Source organism: Leptinotarsa decemlineata, unplaced genomic scaffold (genome assembly GCF_025532065.1).
Source record: "Leptinotarsa decemlineata unplaced genomic scaffold, Ldec_3_MD MMD2_tig00026294_RagTag_RagTag, whole genome shotgun sequence".
Classification (NCBI taxonomy): domain Eukaryota; kingdom Metazoa; phylum Arthropoda; class Insecta; order Coleoptera; family Chrysomelidae; genus Leptinotarsa; species Leptinotarsa decemlineata.
Window position 1 is genome coordinate 1,432,553 of NW_027412674.1, and position 18,191 is coordinate 1,450,743.

The 18,191-nt window shown below is 34.4% G+C and overlaps 1 protein-coding gene across 1 annotated transcript; it reads right to left on the reverse strand.

Moving 5' to 3' along the window:
- Window positions 1–3: 3 nt before the first annotated feature.
- TpnC41C (Troponin C at 41C) lies at window positions 4–10,473 on the reverse strand. Its single transcript, XM_023160768.2, has 6 exons — window positions 10,335–10,473; window positions 10,254–10,281; window positions 10,055–10,198; window positions 9,878–9,997; window positions 3,617–3,748; window positions 4–196 (listed from the first exon to the last, which is right to left on the reverse strand). The coding sequence occupies exons 1-6, from the start codon at window positions 10,338–10,340 to the stop codon at window positions 162–164; spliced, it is 465 nt and encodes a 154-aa protein (XP_023016536.1). The 5' UTR covers window positions 10,341–10,473; the 3' UTR covers window positions 4–161.
- Between the last annotated feature and the right edge of the window lie 7,718 nt (window positions 10,474–18,191).

Below are 18,191 nucleotides of genomic sequence, written 5' to 3' on the forward strand. Positions count from 1 at the left end.
ATATCGCATTTTTTATGTTTTTATTTAGGAACGAGACAAGCATTCGATTGTTCGAATTGTTTGGGTACAGTCACCTGTGTAAGTCACACAGTTGTGAGGCGAGTGAACTATTAGACGATGTCTTTTCTTTCGCTGTTGAGCTGTCTTGGAGGCGGTATACTTTAATCGTCCCCTCCAGTCATAACTTCCATGAACTCTGCAAAATATTTTATTTGAACAGACTGTTGATGTTATCAACTTCTATGCTTCAACTTAACTTCCTGAATATCTGATTGTCATATGTCATATTTTGGAGGATAATGTAATTCAATAACTACACCATAATAATTCATCTGAGGAATAATTACTTTGAAAATGTGATGACATTTTTTGTTCATAGTAATGATGAAGAAGAAATACCTTCATATGGCGAAAGATTAGCACAAGAAAAAAATATATAACTATCCCGAGAAACGGCATGTAAGAAAAATGTCTAAAACCGTTGCTTACCTGTGAAGATGCACGGTATTCAATGAAATTCGTTATAATTGTGAATCGAGTGAACCTTTGTGAATTTAATTACATTAAACATATCAAGTTTATTCATTTGTTTGAAGGTGGTTGACAATGTTTCGTGGTGTATTTCATCAGTTCGGACTTCCATTGTCTACTATGATATAAAATGATGTGAAATCCCTGAAAGAATTATCTGTAAATGTGATCCAATGGGTTCGCCAATTTCACCGGTGATAGCCAATATATATATATATATATATATATATATATATATATATATATATATATATATATATATATATATATATATATATATATATATATATATATATATATATATATATATATATATATATATATATATTTATATATATATATATATATATATATATATATATATATATATATATATATATATATATATATCTATATATTTCAATATTAAATTCTACAAAAAGGATTTGAAGCTTTATATCTTCTATTAATTATCTGCGAGCGCTTTCGACAGTTGGTAGTACTGTCATCTTCTGGCACTCCTCAAACTGAACTGGTCATCCTGTTGTCTGTCTCTTTATACAGGAAGGCTTGTCTTTCACTTTTGATATTCTGGTCTGGCCAAACCTTCAAGACGGTATGGCCCTTATTGACTCATGTTTCATCCAAATAAAAAATAGAATTACTCAGTGTTCTGCCTTTCTTTATTTCTCTCAAATAGTTTGTTCCCCATTCTACAATATCTGATTTTTCTATCAACATCATCTTCCTATCTTGTTTTCCAAAAGTGAAGTTCAGCTCTTTCATAATTTAGTTCTTCTTATAACAGGAAAAAACTGTCTTCACGAATAACTGACGAAACTTCATTTAATGAAGGTATTTCGTTTTTCGGCTCCAAAAAGCTGAAGTTATTCTTGAGGATTCTGAAAATTGTCGATCCATTGACACAGATCATACTTGAGCATTTTTGCACTACTTCCTCCATACTTTTCATTTAGGGCGGATATTGTATTCTTAGAGAGTTATGAGCATTCATAACAATTGCTTTTTCATTTACATTTAATGCTGACAGTTTTGGACGCTTCACGGTTCCCGAACAACTAGCTTCCAGGTTGTATAGCTTTTTATTCAACGCGCTCTCGAAGTAAACGGAATAATATCACTAAAACTAAGACTAACCCCTCTACCATGGCCTTCCAACTCGTAACAGAAAATATTGTTATTTTCTTATTCTACGGAAAAGCCAAGTCGGCCAAAAATAAATTTTGTATATTCATTTATTCAATTTGTTGAGAGTCAACGATTTCAATGACACTAATATATATATATATATATATATATATATATATATATATATATATATATAGAAATACGGAATAATGTTGGGGATGCAGTCAAAAATTGCTGGGCTGTTGTTTAAAGAATACTCTTTGTTATATGGTCGAGCTTTCGAGAATGTTTATTCCCTCGTATTTCTCCTTAACTAGTCAGTCAAGACTACCCATCGCTTTATATATATATATATATATATATATATATATATATATATATATATATATATATATATATATATATACTGCTGTAGTTTCTCTTATTCTACGAATAAAATCTGCTACAAAAAAATGCAAAGGCCTTCAGCATTAGCACGGACTAGCTTGAACACGATTCAAATGTTCAGTACCTTAACCCAGAAAACGGAAAATTCTCTCTGATATCGTTTATGGATGATATCGTATTCTCCATGCATCGTATTCTCCAGACACAACTTCACAATTTATTGAAGATATATTGAATATCAGAAGGAAACATTTCTGAAAGTGATTTATAGAAGAATATAACATTTATAGATGGCGTGTTAGAGAACTGATATGGGCACTTGCACTATTTCTTGTATACGAAGTAGAATATAATGCAACTCTAGAGGAAGGACGTATTCTTTTGAGATTCACATCTCCCTATATATTTCAATGACAGTATATATTTCGATTTCCATGAAATAGTGGCTTAGTCAAGGGTCGAGCAAAGAAGCAACTGCTTCCTGGAGAAAAGCTAGAAAAAGTTTGCGTCAAATATGAATAAATTTGGATACTATTTCAAGGCAGGGAAGCAAAATATAAAAATTTATTTTTCAGGGGTTTTCTCTATTGTAGCTTTCGGTTCGTATATATTTGCCAGGAGGTCTACAGAAACAAGAGCCTATAAACGATTTTTTTACCGAGTAATTTCTAACAAAAACACCATTGAGAACTTTCTCCTCGGACAAACCAGTTTATATTCAATTATTTGTTCTCTGTGTTTCACAGACTCGATTACTGAGGTCGATTATTAACCTCCATACTGAATCAGTTTAACAATGAAATGAAAAAATTAGATGAACTTTGCAATAACAAAGACGATTTTCTGGAGGTGTATTCATTTCTTTTTCTAGTAACAGGCCAATGCGCGTATTTTCTAGGAAAGATATGACACTGAAGTTTCGTATTCACCAAAATCGTCAAATTTGAATCATGTTTCGTTCGAATCGTAAATTGAAAGAGTCGAAAAACTAAAAAAAATGGAAAAAAGTCGAAGTGACAGTATAGAGTCCAAAATTCGAGCAAAAGTTCAAAATTGGAAACTGAGCAACATTTTTTTTTACATTTTTCGAAATTTCCAAAAAAAACTGATTTTTTGAGAATTTTCGGAAAAAATGTAAAATTTGACAGGTTTGACATGATGAGAGAAAATGGATTGATTTTTTAGTCATTTTCCAAGCACAAACTAACTGCGATTAAATTTTTCTTTATATCTATTAATGAAAAAAACTTCCATATGTCGCAAACTTTATGTGTGACATTGTATGATAACGATAGACAGTATTGAGTGATAAATATTGAAATGGAAAACTGTGGTCAGATGATGATGCGAATCTTACTCAGGAGAAAAAAAAATTAGTAAATTCATCAAAAGAATCATTTGATGAACCTAACCTAATTTCTTTAAGTATTCCACATGTGTAATAATCAAGGCGCACTTCAGTCTAAACAATAATTCAACAAATCCAAATAAAACTGTAACTATACATTTTTGATACAGTGAAAAGTTGCATCTGACGATCAACGTAATTGTCTAAAATCTATTAACTTACCATCAAAATCAACAGTTCCAGACCCATCTGCGTCGATTTCAGCAATCATCATGTCCAGTTCATCACTTGTTATTTTATCATCAAGCTCTTTGAGAATTTCTTTCAATGTACTAGTTGTTATATAGCCATTACCTACAAATATTTTCAAACGAATACCCTGTCTGCATGACTGAAAAACATGATGAATGAATAATTATTCAAGAACTTACTGACCCGGTGAATTTCGTACCGCCTTAGAAATAATAAATGTGTTAACTCATCAGCTGAGTTATATCAACGTTTTTAAATTGTTTTTGAGAAAAACGAAGTCAGGTCATATTAATACGGCCAGTGTTGCCAGTGGCAACATTGTTAGCAGTGTTGCCAGGCCAGTGTTGCCCCTGTTGCTAACAGTGTTGCCAGGTCAGCAGTAGACTTTATGTCAACTCGATACAAAAAAAAGCAGTATGAAATACATTTGATAGATACTCGATTTAATTATTATAGATTGATTTGAAATGTTCTTTAGTCTGATAGCGTTGCGTCTTCGTTGTGAAAGATTCGACACTATGGTAGATATTGCTTCTATTATGAATTTTCAATGCTCACACAAACTCAAATGTTGTAACCTAAATTGTCTTCGCGCGCAACATGACAACTGTCATTGTTAAGACTCTAGTTATTTTTCCCTTCAGGAATCGCCAATAAAACTGTGTTTTTAGTCTAACAAAATTTTAATGACTTTTCTAAAATAACTTTCGACAGTCTTCTTCATCAACAACTATATGGTGAGCAAAAAAATATAAAAACAAGCAACAAATTGAATTATTGGAAAATCTGAATAACAGATTTCAACAGTCATATCCCAACAAATCGAATATTGGTAATTTTTTGACCTCAAAATTTTTCTCAACTTTTCAAACGTTTTAGTAGTTGTTCTTTTATGCTGGGCGTTAACAAATCCAACAAATCAAAAATCAGGAAAATTAGTACAGCCGTCTTAATATCCTCCAAAGTGCGTTGGACGTTGTTCACAGTTGGTGCCTGAGGAAGCAGATATCTGTCAACCCCAGCAAAACTGTGTCAATCTCCTTCACCAAGAGAAGGAAATTGGACGATCTAACGCCACTTTCCCTCAACGGTGTGGTCATTCCATTTGGAACGGAGGTGAAATATCTTGGCATTGTCCTTGATAAAAGACTCACCTGGAACGCTCACTTGGAAAAAGTTTTACACAAAGCCAGACTGTCTCTATGGACATGTCGGATGATTTGTCGTAAAACTTGGGGTTTAAGTCCAAACAAATCCATTGGATTTATGTGATGATTGTCAGACCAATGATCACGTATGGTGCAATTGCTTGGTGGCCGAAAGCTTTACAGAAAACGGCTCAAGCGAAGCTTTCTGGCATACAGAGACAGGCTTGGCTATCAGTGGTGCCATCAGTATCACACCGTCAGCGGCCATGGAGATCCTTCTAGATCTACCTCCTCTCCACATTTTCCTGGAAAGAGAGGCTAGATGGGCTGCATACAGTCTTTTGCACATTGCCAATTGCACAAATCAATTCAATGCAGAGTGCAACAGACTGTTGGTTGATATTGGAAGTCACAGCATTTTGTAAATGACCTCTGACTTTATGCCTCCAACTGTCAACTACGAACTGCCTTATAAAGTACTATTCCCGAGTAGAGAGGACTGGACCCTGCGGGAGAAGGAAATATTAAGAGCAGATAGTTGTTGGTTGACAGATGGATCAAAAACACCTTCCGGTTCTGGTGCAGGTGTTTTCAGTTGCAGACCCAGGACAGAGTTATATACCTGCCTAGAAACGTATGCAACTGTATTTCAAGCGGAAATTTACGCTATTGAATCATGTGCGGAGAGATTGCATAAATCCAACCTCACTCACAAGTCAATAAAAATATTCTCCGACAGTCAAGCGGCGTTGGAAGCTCTTGGCTCCTACCGGGCCTAAATTGGTAGCAAACTTCCAAAAAAACTCTCCTCGATAGGAAGACTGAACAGATTGTCTCTGGTCTGGATTCCTGGCCATACTGGCCTGGAAGGCAATGAAGCTGCTGACTCTCTTGCAAAGGAGGATACTGCAAGCGGCTTCAGTGGAATAGAACCTGTCATTGGCATCGCTTTGGGCTTTGCCAAACAAACACTGAACACTTGGATGGCAAGAAGATTTATGGACTTCTGGCAGAATCTTCCAGGATTGGCTCACTCCAAGACGTTTATTCACCCTTCGAAGCTTGATTCCAAACAGTTGTTGGACTACAGTACGATGTACTGTAGTGTACAGTACATCGTACAGTACTACAGTACACTACGCAGTACACTACTACGCAGTACACTACTACAGTACGATGTACAGTACTACAGTACACTACGATGTCTAACAGGCCTTCTTACAGGTCTGTGTCATTTGAGTCATCACATGCAGAGACTTGGAGTGTCGGAAGACAGTGTATGTCGCCTCTGTCTGTGTCCCGCTGGGGACCGAATCAGCTTCTTTGAGTTCGGCAGATCCGTACTCTCACCATCTGACCTGAAAGACCACTCACCATACAAACTAATCGGCTTCGTTAAGAAGCTGGGTTTATTTGGTCGAGTGTGAATAGGTGTGAGCCACAATAAATCCTCATGGGTTGCGGTGGAGGGTCGAATAGACCCACTCACTTTAGACCTACCTACCTACCTACCAGCCGTCTTGAGTTATAAATGATTTAATTAGCCCGATTTTGCGACTTCGTTCCATATATTAGAACCACTGCAGAAGCATTAATATATCCGAAATATAAAAAAGAGTTGGTATTTCTAGTAGTTCTACTACATCAAATAAAAATTCCCCCAAATTCTCGCTGATTCATGTGAATGTCCAAAGTTAAAGTAATAAAAGAGACTTTATTGATAGGTATTCTAAATGATGAGGTGGTACCAGATTTTCTATGTATGACGGAGCATTGGCTGGACGAGTCTAAATTAGAATTGATAACCCTTAATGGATACAAAAAAATGTCTCTATACTGTAGGACTCAACACTCTCACGGAGGGTCGGTGATTCATGTAAGGGAGGGAATAATGCGAGATTGTCAGGGAGTAGCGGATTTACAAGTTTTCGCGGAAGATCTATGCTTCGAATTATCTGCGGTTGGTTATAAGAGTGATTCCATGATTATTATTGTGATATATCGGTCTCTTTCCTCAAATACCCAGGATTTTTTCTATCGACTTGAAGCTATTTTGGCTATTGTAACAAAGAAATGGATATTACTCTGTGGCGATTTCAATATAGATGGATTGAAAATAAATTGTAATGACACCAAATTTTTATTTGACATCATTGAGTCATTTGGTTTGATCAGTCATATTAAAGTTCCAACTAGAATAAGGACTCACCAAAATGGTATTACATCTGCAACCAACTTAGATTATGTAATTTCTAATTCATTCATCTATCAAGTCAAAACTTTCGATCCGGGATTCTCAGACCATTTAGCCCAAATGTTGGAATGGCCAAGGGTGGAACAGGTGAGTTCAACTGATAAAAAAATTGAAAAACGCTTGTTGAATCCGAACACTGTATCAGAGTTCGAATTTTTGTTTAATAGGGAAATCATTGAACTGAATACGTTTGATGAGGTAGATATTGCCTTCGATACCTTCTGGAAACACTTCCAATGGTGTTATCAAGGTTCACATCCTAAGAAACTATTGAACATTAGTAGAATAACTAAGAGTTATAATCCTTCGCGATAAATTATAGAGGAATTAGGTAATTTGAGACAGATGAATTGGAACAGGAAAAATACTTCCGATGAGACAATCCATTTGAATTACGAAACCAGGAAGCGTAAACTAAAAGTGTTATTGTGCCAGGAAAAAAAGGAATGATTCTAGCAATAGAAATGAAAAGATTTGGGAAATAGTCAATATGAAACTTAACAGGCAATCTACAGGAGTGAAACGAATATCAATAAAGGTGAAGGATGATATACTTGATGATCCTATCAAAGTTGCAAATATTTTTGCGAAATATTTTGCAAAATCTATATAAGATAAAATTGCCAGGGTTTATAAAATACCTATACAAAACACCGGCACAACAGGGATACATGTTCCCAATTCGTTCTACTTCTTACCTTTTTCTGATTATGAGATTAAAAATATCATATGTGGACTAAAAAATAAGAAATCTCTTAGTATTGACGAAACTCCTATGGAACTCATAAAAAAATGTCAAGATCTCCTTTCACCGTATTTGTCGAAACTAATGAATATGTCTGTCGAAAATGGCAAATTTCCCACTGCCTTGAAGGTGTCGAAGACAATACCTTTTTACATAAAAGGTGATCCAGAAAATATTGACAATTATAGGGGAATAGCGGTGCTCAGTCCCTTTTCAAAAATTTTCGAACGAGCTATGTATGAGAGACTTTCAGATTACTTGAAAAAATTTGATTTGCTAACTACCCATCAGTATGGATTTCGAGAAAAGAGATCGACTGAGAGTGCTACGTCAAAATTGGTGCAATACATATATGATGAAATGGATGTGAATAATTATGTGGTAGGAATATTTTTTGATTTGTCCCGTGCTTTTGACGCGATAAATCTAGACATTTTAGAAACTAAACTCAATGTCCTGGGTATTAGATATCGGGCAAATAAGTGGATAATGTCATTTGTAAGGCATCGGCAAATTTTTGTCAAAATTGAAAGGGAACTTTCCGAAGGTGAAGTTATTGATATTGGAACCCCCCAGGGTGGTATCCTTGGACCACTTCTTTTTATCTTATATGTGAACGACTTACCAAACTTCATAGAAGGAGGCAGATTGTTCATGTATGCTGATGACACCTCGATGGTGATTACTGGCCACACACTGGAGGAAATTTCTATCAAAACCGACAATGTTGTCAAACAATTTCTTTGGTGGTGCGACAATAACCGTCTAATTCTAAATTAGGAAAAAACTAAAATTATGCAATTTTCCACAAATCACAGGTCACTGTCCAATAATATATCAATCAAAATAGATAATTTTATGGTCACTACCAGCCCGACCAATACCTTTCTCGGCACAATTATTGATGAAAAATTTATGTGGTCTGATCAAATCAACAGCGTATGTCAGAGATTGAACAAATCGTTTTTTGCCCTATATTCACTGAAATCAACCTCGAACAGATCATCCCTGCTAAACGTTTATTACGCCTTAGCCTACTCAGCTATAAGCTATAATATCACCACATGGGGACAAGCTACAGAACGGAACCGGGTATTCATGATCCAGAAACGCATTATTCGATTAATATATAGCCTGGAATACCGTGAATCGTGTAAACCAACTTTTAAATCTCAAAAAATTCTTACCGTAACAGGTATATATTTATTCAAATTATTGATAGACACACATAGGAATATCATCAACCTACAAAAAATTCAGCTCTTCATCAATACTCTACGAGAAAACAGGAGAATATACATCTCAGAAGCTTCAAGCACCTCTCGTATAAAAAATCACCAGAGTGGACAGGAAGTTACTTTTATAACCTGCTGCCGAAGGAAATAAAAAATACCACCGTTAACAGATTCAAAAACCTTGTAAAAACTCTACTGGCTGACAATCCGCTTTATAATATTCAAGAATTCGTAGATCTTCTACGAACTAACGAAAACTACACTTATGTGGCTAATGAGGTAATGAAGTTATCTATCTATCTATCTATCTACCTGAATATTTCATTTCCTGGTCGTACCCCGCAAATGATTGAATGCAGAAGGATAGTTGTGATGTTAACGTTAGCCACTTAATTGCCTTGACTGATAGCCTATCCTTCACCAAAAAATTGATATAAAAATCGATCATATGCTGCAAGGCCAAAAGCAGATTAACGAATACGCAAGATCGACGTTAGAACTGAATCTGAAGTTTTCAAACATTGATTGTGGATATTTAGGGCAGTGAAAAAAAGTAATGAAAAAGTTTTAGTACTAGTTGGAGAGCTGCAACATATGTTAAAACATACTTCTGCGATTATTTGGGCGCACAATTAAATCTCTGAGAACTTTGGAGGTTTTGTTTTCCGGATTCTATTTGGGGGTCGAGGGGTACATGAGTGTCAGATGTGTATCTACTTTTATTGAATTTTGTTTTTATTCAATTTCTTGAATGCCCGCAAGAGTTGAACGTATACAGAAATGTTTTACTGAAGACAGCGTCATGGTTTTATAACTTCTTTATAAACACTAACTTTTATCGAGACTAACCTTCTTTATCATAGAGACGAAATGCTTCTTTCAACTCTTGTTGCATAGCTTCAGCGTCTTCCTCAACCATGAACCTCGAAGCTAAAGTGATGAACTCTTCAAATTCTAACTCGCCTGATCCTATATGAATAAAATCGAACTCAGATGACCATTTATTTCCAAAAGTAATCATCTCACCGTCTTCGTCTACTTCATCTATGATCTCCTTCAACATTGAATCCGTTGTTTGAATCCCAAGCATACTCAAAATTGTACCAATCATGACTGTACCGATACTTCCTTTCTTTTCTACATCGAAAGTGTCGAATGCATTCTTCAGTACTGAAATTAACACAAGAGTTTGGTATCGAAACTGATCATTTGATGAAATACTCACATGCAATTTGATCTTTACTCAGTTCTTCCTGAAATAAAGGATCTCAATTATTTGATATTCGGATTTTATCACGATACTTACAGACATATTATTTCGATCTGGGGATTTTTTACAGACTGGTATTAGAGAATGCAATTACAATTTATCTGGCACTATAACTTATATGAAAGTTCAGCATTCTCGAAATAGATTTTCATAATTATTTTCTTACCAATGATTTTTTTCAAGTAACCTGCTATTAATTTGTACTTCAAAATTAGTTGTCGCCACAGAAACGTATTCATGTTATTTTGACCTCATTGATAAATTTGTCATACATAAGTGATCCTTTTCAAGGCAGAACTCACTAAACAAATTTCCTTAGACATATCCAATTTACTATTTTTTCTCAAAGCACTTTTCACCAAACAAATGTTCTTCATCACATTCTTTGCGGTATCCATCGGGGATGATCTTCTTTGCCGTATATACAGTGTGTCCAAGATAAGGATCCTAAGCATGGGAATCTCAGTACCTGTTGGAGATACAGCTTAGGTTAAATTATGAAAAAGTTGTGTTCTTTAAAGCTTATTTATATGCCGTTTAGAAACTTGAAGAATTTTCATGGCCTGCTGAGATATTTGGGAAAAACGAGAATTTGACAATATCAATTTTATTTTTTTCTGACTTTATTTGAAAAGATATCAAAAAACGAATAACACATTTTCATTGGCACTTTTAAGGTACTACACGATGGTATTTTTAGATTTTATATCCGACGTTTCGTTTTCAAGAAACCATCATCAACTTAATTTTTTTATATGACCCGAAACAAAAGTACACCCTGTATCTGATTCCATTTTTTATTACAAATTCAACGATGTATCACATGACATTGTTTTCTTTTTAGTTTAAAGGAAAATTACATTTTTTCTATTTTTAAAAAAATCTTTAAGTAGGCGTTGCAAACAAATGCTTTGACGTAAATACCTGTCACCGAGCCTGTCAAATATTATTTAATTACACGATAAAATAGTAATTGTCGTTGTTGTTAGCCAGTTTGTCGAGTTGTTGTTTTAAGGGTTATTGTTACTGTTGTCGTTATTATTGTTTATTGTTGAATAGATAATATTGTGTTATTATCGTCGAATATGCCGGGTGAGCATTATAGCCATGAAGAAAAGTTTGACATGCTAACGTGCTACATTTTGTGTCACAAAAATACTGTAAATACAGCAGCAATGTATCTTAATACATATCTAGAAAGAAAGCAGCCATGTAAGTCCATTTTCTTAGAGCTGGCTCGAAATTTAAAAGAATATGGTTCATTTAAAAAGCCTGTTTTATCTCGAAAAAAGGAATCTTCAGAAGAAGCCCAAAATAATGTTTTACAAGCAGTTGTTGAGAACCCTGAAATATCAACTAGGCAAATAGAAAATAATGTAGGAGTAGCCAAATCCACAGCTCAATTTATTTTGCGTAAAAATAGATATCACCCCTATAAATTTAGGATTTGCCAAGGACTTAAACCAGGGGATTTCGAACGGCGCCGAAATTTTTGCGAATGGTATACACGCGCGTGTGAAGAAGATTATAATTTCCCTTCAAAAATAATATGGTCCGACGAAAGTATGGTCACTAATAATGGTATCTTCAACCGCCGCAATACGCATTACTGGGCTCAGCAAAATCCGCGTGTTAAGAAAATATCAAGATATCAAGAACGTTTTGGGTTTAATATGTGGTGTGCAATTTTAGGAACTAAAATACTAGGTCCGTTTTTTTAATATAATTCTTTGACCGCCGAACGATACCATCATTTATTGCAAAACTATGTAGAAGACTGTTTAGATAATTTACCTCTGGCACATGTCAATAACTGTTGGTTTCAACAAGACGGTGCTCCTGCATATAATTCTAGACAAGTTCGAGAGTATCTTTCGCAGCGATTTCCTGGAAGGTGGATTGGAACCTACCTTTAGTGAAGTGTCTTGGCCAGCGCGATCCCCTGACTTAACTCCTCTGGACTTCTTCATATGGGGTTTTGTTAAAAACCGGGTTTACCAACATTCTTTTGAAACTGAACAGCAGTTACGAGAATGTGAAACTGTCGCATTTAACAGTATTACACCAGAGATGTTACGTGATGTTTTAAGTTCTACAGTTAGAAGATCATACTTATGTTTGGAAAATAACGGAAACCTATTTGAACACCTCCTTTGAATTAAATAAAAAATGTGTTAATTTCTTTGTTGTTTTCATTACTTTAAAAAATCATTATTAACCTACTTAAAAATACATTTTAAAAATAGAAAAAATGCAATTTTCCCTTAAACTAAAAAGAAAACAATGGCATGTGTTACATTATTGAATTTGTAATAAAAAATTTCGAGCCAGCTCTAAGAAAATGGACTTACATGGCTGCTTTCTTTCTAGATATGTATTAAGATACATTGCTGCTGTATTTACAGTATTTTTGTGACACAAAATGTAGCACGTTAGCATGTCAAACTTTTCTTCATGGCTATAATGCTCACCCGGCATATTCGACGATAATAACACAATATTATCTATTCAACAATAAACAATAATAACGACAACAGTAACAATAACCCTTAAAACAACAACTCGACAAACTGGCTAACAACAACGACAATTACTATTTTATCGTGTAATTAAATAATATTTGACAGGCTCGGTGACAGGTATTTACGTCAAAACATTTGTTTGCAACGCCTACTTAAAGATTTTTTTAAAAATAGAAAAAATGTAATTTTCCTTTAAACTAAAAAGAAAACAATGTCATGTGATACATCGTTGAATTTGTAATAAAAAATGGAATCAGATACAGGGTGTACTTTTTTTTCGGGCTATTTAAAAAAATAAAATTGATGATGGTATTTTGAAAACGAAACGTCGGATATAAAAACTAAAAATACCATCGTGTAGTACCTTGAAAGTGCAAATGAAAAAGTGTTATTCGTTTTTTGATATCTTTTCAAATAAAGTCAGAAAAAAATAAAATTGATATTGTCAAATTCTCGTTTTTCCCAAATATCTCAACAGGCCATGAAAATTCTTCAAGTTTCTAAACGGCATGTAAATAAGCTTTAAAGAACACAACTTTTTCCTAATTGAACCTAAGCTGTATCTCCAAGAGGTACTGAGATTCCCATGCTTAGGATCCTTATCTTGGACACACTGTATACGGTGGTGATCCGAAAAGTTTTCGACCGAACAAAGATACAAGATACAAGAAATTATTTCAGATTTTTACATTTTTCAACATATAATTTTTTTAACTCTATACAGCGATGCTTTTATCTCTGTAATCCAAATAACACCGGCGATTTTCTCTGTAAAATAACCGTTCACGATGGTGATTTCCTCTTCATTTCACGAAAATCTTCTGAGCGCAATGTTTGGATGAGGAAACAAAAAGAAGTTGCTTGGGACTAGATAGATAAATATGTTTTCACCGTGTTACATGTATAAATATATTTATGGCATTTCAATATACAGGGTGTAACTGAATAAGTGTAAAACATTTAAGGAGGTGATTCCTCATCGAAAAAAAGATAGGATCTTTCATATAAAGAAACTTCATTGGAGCATCCCTTGTTAAGATACAGCCCCTCAAAAGGGGTACATAATATTTGTATGTACAATGGATAAAATAATACAATAAAACATATAATATTTTGAAAGAGAGATGGCGAATTTTTCATTAGTACAATGTGCCCTAAAATGGCAGTACAAATAGCTTCATCGTTGACAACGCCTGAAAGGTTATGCTTTTTATTGTCAACAGATCCAGTTTCCATAAATTTGTTCAATAATTCCGAAACGTTCTTGAAACGTATAAACCATTGCTTCTCAAGAATTCACAAAAACACCAGGTGAAGTTACACCAATTGCAACTTCACCTGATAGGTAATCGTTATTGTAGAATGAGATAAATACAAAATGAGGAAAATATCGAATTCAAACTCAAGTAGGCAGAATAAGACTTTTTTGAAGTATACTTCATAAAAACACGTATGAAACCTAGGAAACAGACTGAACAGAAGTTCATTCGAGGTGGCTCGTTTTCAACTCAAATATTTTTCAGCTGCCAAACTATGATCAAACATAATCAAGCGAGGCAATAATAAATAACATAAACAAAATAGAACATTTCAGAAAAGCGATGTGTTGAGTGCATGACCCAGTTGCTTTGTTATGACGAGAAACTCGACTGTGAAGTAAAAGCAGTGCTCAAGAATACATTTTTTGTGCGTTTTTTGAACTGATCGAAAAAAAGTGATTTGATTCTCTCCAGCAAGCAGTTATATAGATTGATATTCAGAAAATTATTTTGAGATTTGGTTAATATATTCTTACTGCTTTTTTGTTGTAGAAAGATGGTTATTGCACGAGTGGCATTTCTCCATAAAATTGTTTCATAGTGAAACAGAGAGAAATATGTCATTCTCAGAGATTCAGGTTGAATTGTTTTTTTCAACAGAGAAACAGAGTACTTGCTAATTTATTACAGATCTGTTCTATATGATTCGATGTGAGTTTGTCATCAATAACAATTCCGAGTAGTTCCCAATTGTAAGTTCATATTAGAGAAGAAGGTAAACCAATTTTCAGCACGTTTTCAATGTTATGAGAAGAAGAAGTGAGTTCCATAAGGTTTTTACCGGTACCGGTGTCGTCGGCGAAGAGAACGCTTTTATTGGGTAATCTGAAGTTGCATAGGTCATTTATATAAATGACAAATAAGAACGGTCCAAGCACTGACCCCTGCAGGGCACTATGTTTTATAGGTAGAAAGTCAGAGTTTCTTTGATTAACAGCAAAGCATTGTTTTCTATCTTCTAAATATGAACTGAATAACTTCAATGCCACCCCTATAATACCGTAATAAATAAGTTTCAAAATGAGTATCTTATGAGAGACACAGACAAAGTTACAGAGTGTAATATCCGTGACTACACTTTGTTCCAGAACCTCAACTATGACTTTCAATATATTAAGAATTGCAAGAGTTGTAGAGCGATTTGCTCGAAACCCATACTGTGCATTATTCAAAAATTGTTTTTTTTTCAAAATATTTCACTAGTCTATTTTTCAGAATTATTTCGATGATTTTAGCAAATATGGAAATAATGAATATTGGTCTATATTTGTCGATTTCTGTAATATCTCTTTTTTTATGAATAGGAATAACTGGTAGATTTGAAACCATCTGGAAAAATGCCTCCACTGAATATCAAATTGATCATTGATGTTAGTGGCGCAAGAATTAGATCAGATGAGTAAGGCGGATGGTCAAGCAGTTCAAACCGTAATTCGTGGATTTTCGTTATGGAGACAGCTGAGGTGTGAGACATTGCGTTGTCTTGGTGAAACAGGATTTTCTTCTGCGATTTTTTCGTCGGTCGTTGCAGTTATTGGATGTCTCGAACGTTTATCGTCTACCAAGCTCTTACGGCCATGTTTGAATTCAGCTGCCCAAAATTTCACTGTGGTGAATGATGGTGCTGAGTCCCCATACACAAAATTCACCTTTTCTTTAATTTTCGTAGGAGTATTGCCTTTCGAAAAGAAATATTCAATTTGTTCAATTGATGACCTTTTATTTTGTAAAAATTCATATCGAATATAGGATAGAGAAAATAACTTTTACCTAATTTCTGCTAAGTTCATTATTTGTTACGACCGGTTTCGGTTTGTTGGATTATTCTCAAGTAACTGAAATTGAACTGACTGATATTGATGAATATGCGATAAAGAAAATAACTTTTGTCTATGCATTTCATTACTTCGGAATTCCATTGTCTAATATGATATAAAATGATTCGAGATCCCTGAAAGGATCTATGGAAAATAAAAAAATTGAAATTACCATGAAATAAAATACAAGCAACAATCAAAAATTCAATAAATTGAACTATTAACACGAGATGAAAATTGAAAATTATTAACAAGAAATGAAAATTAAAATAGGATAAACAAAATAATTTTCATTTCCTGTAAATAATTTTTAATTTTCATCTCGTGTTGATATTTTTAATTATTTTATTGTTGCTTGTATTTTATTTCAGTGTAATTTCTTTTTTTTCCTTGATATAGGTGATTGATATTTTTCAGCTGATATTTTAAATTTTTCATAGATTCTGTTTTCCGTTCATGAACTCGGAAGGAGATTAGGCCAAGCAACGAAAGATCACCGTTCTATTGAAATATCTTCGAAACAAGCCGGGATATGTGGATATTCATCAGTCTCCTATCAAGGTTAATTCACAAGTGATTTATCCACCTTCTTCTTTTTCAGTGCGGTCAATGGACTCAGGTCATTCTTGCCCTCCAAAGATGGGTTGCAGACCTCGTAGTTCTGGTCCCCTTTCAGTGGAAGAACTTCATGAAGCAAGAGCCCAATCGATTCCTGTACGAAACCCTACTTCACTTGGAAGGATCGATCGCAGCTTGAAAAATGGTTCCTATGAAGATTCTATGAAACATGTTCTTTCTTGCGAATCAGTAGAGAGTTGTCCTAAAAATCTAAAGAAGAAAATTGGATTGGATGATATAAGAAACACTTGCTACATTAATAGCATTTTACTAGTGTCGTTCATAATGAAAAATTTCAAGAACGAGGTTTTGATAATGAACGAGAACGGGAATGTTTCCTACTCATTCATTAAACTCAAACACCTGTTCATGCAGCTGCAGTTTCGTAAGAATGTATCATCTTCCCCTCCAACCGATTTCCTGGAGTCTTTCAAGTCCACTAGATACTCGTTAGGACAACAAGAGGATTGTTCCGAATTCTTGGGGTTCTTGTTGAATACTTTTCGTTGTTTACTTTGGAATTTTCAACAGGTGATGATCGACTGTATTGCCAAACATGCCCCAAACTAACTGACTGTTATAAGGAAACAAGTATAGCTGAGGCACCACTCAATCTAATAATAACACTGATGATCTTCAAACAAGTCTCAACCTCTGACGGGAGCAAGAAACTCTTTCGAAGGTTCGAAATAGATGAACATTTCAATCTAGCAGACCACTAATATAATATTCATGCAGTCATTGTTCACTGTGCTTCTGACGTTGAATTTGGTTATTATTACGCCTTGGTCAAAGACGAAACGGACTGGTTTAGGGTGACGATAGTCGTGTCACGAAGTGTTCTGGCGATGTATTGAATATATTGGAGCCTCTGGAGACACCCTACATTTTTTTTTATGAGAGAGAGAGGATATTGGCAGATCAAGATCTTCAGATGATGTGGTCCTGCAGATTTTTCCGAGTTTTCTTGCAGCTGAAAAAGCAAATGAGCCACTGGGATCAATGAAGTCGCCCCGGAGCGCCAATAAATTTTTATTGTTGTTTTTACTTTTATCGTAGTTTTTTCTTAAATAAAATGTTTTTAATTGACAAAAAAAAGATTCTCTCAATTATTTCATATCAATTTATATTATTTTATATCATGTATACAGTAAAGACACGCCCGAAGAAGCCATTGCATGGGGAAACACCTGTTGCGTTTTTGTAAAATCTCACAATAAAGTGTTTTTTGAATACGTTCTTGTTATGAGTTGGAGGAATGAATAATCACAAATTGAGTATAGATGAAATGGAATTGTTGTCGATTGTATTGATTCTAAACCAAATTTTATATAAACAGAAATTCTCTTGTGATTGCATTCCCTTTAACTTCGTCGGCGAGTGGATGGTTGAACAGCAACTATAACAGCCAGCCTCCCCTACATTTTCATGCTTCAATTATTGCATTGCAAACACATCTTACATGAGATCATCTCCTGTGAGCTGATAGGAATACTTTTTTTACAAATTTGAAACTTTTGTATCCATGATAATATTGTTAATTAAACAAATATTTGAAGGACAAAGTTATATCAGATGGTCTGAAATTTTCGTAGGATAAGACACAGATTGCGATAC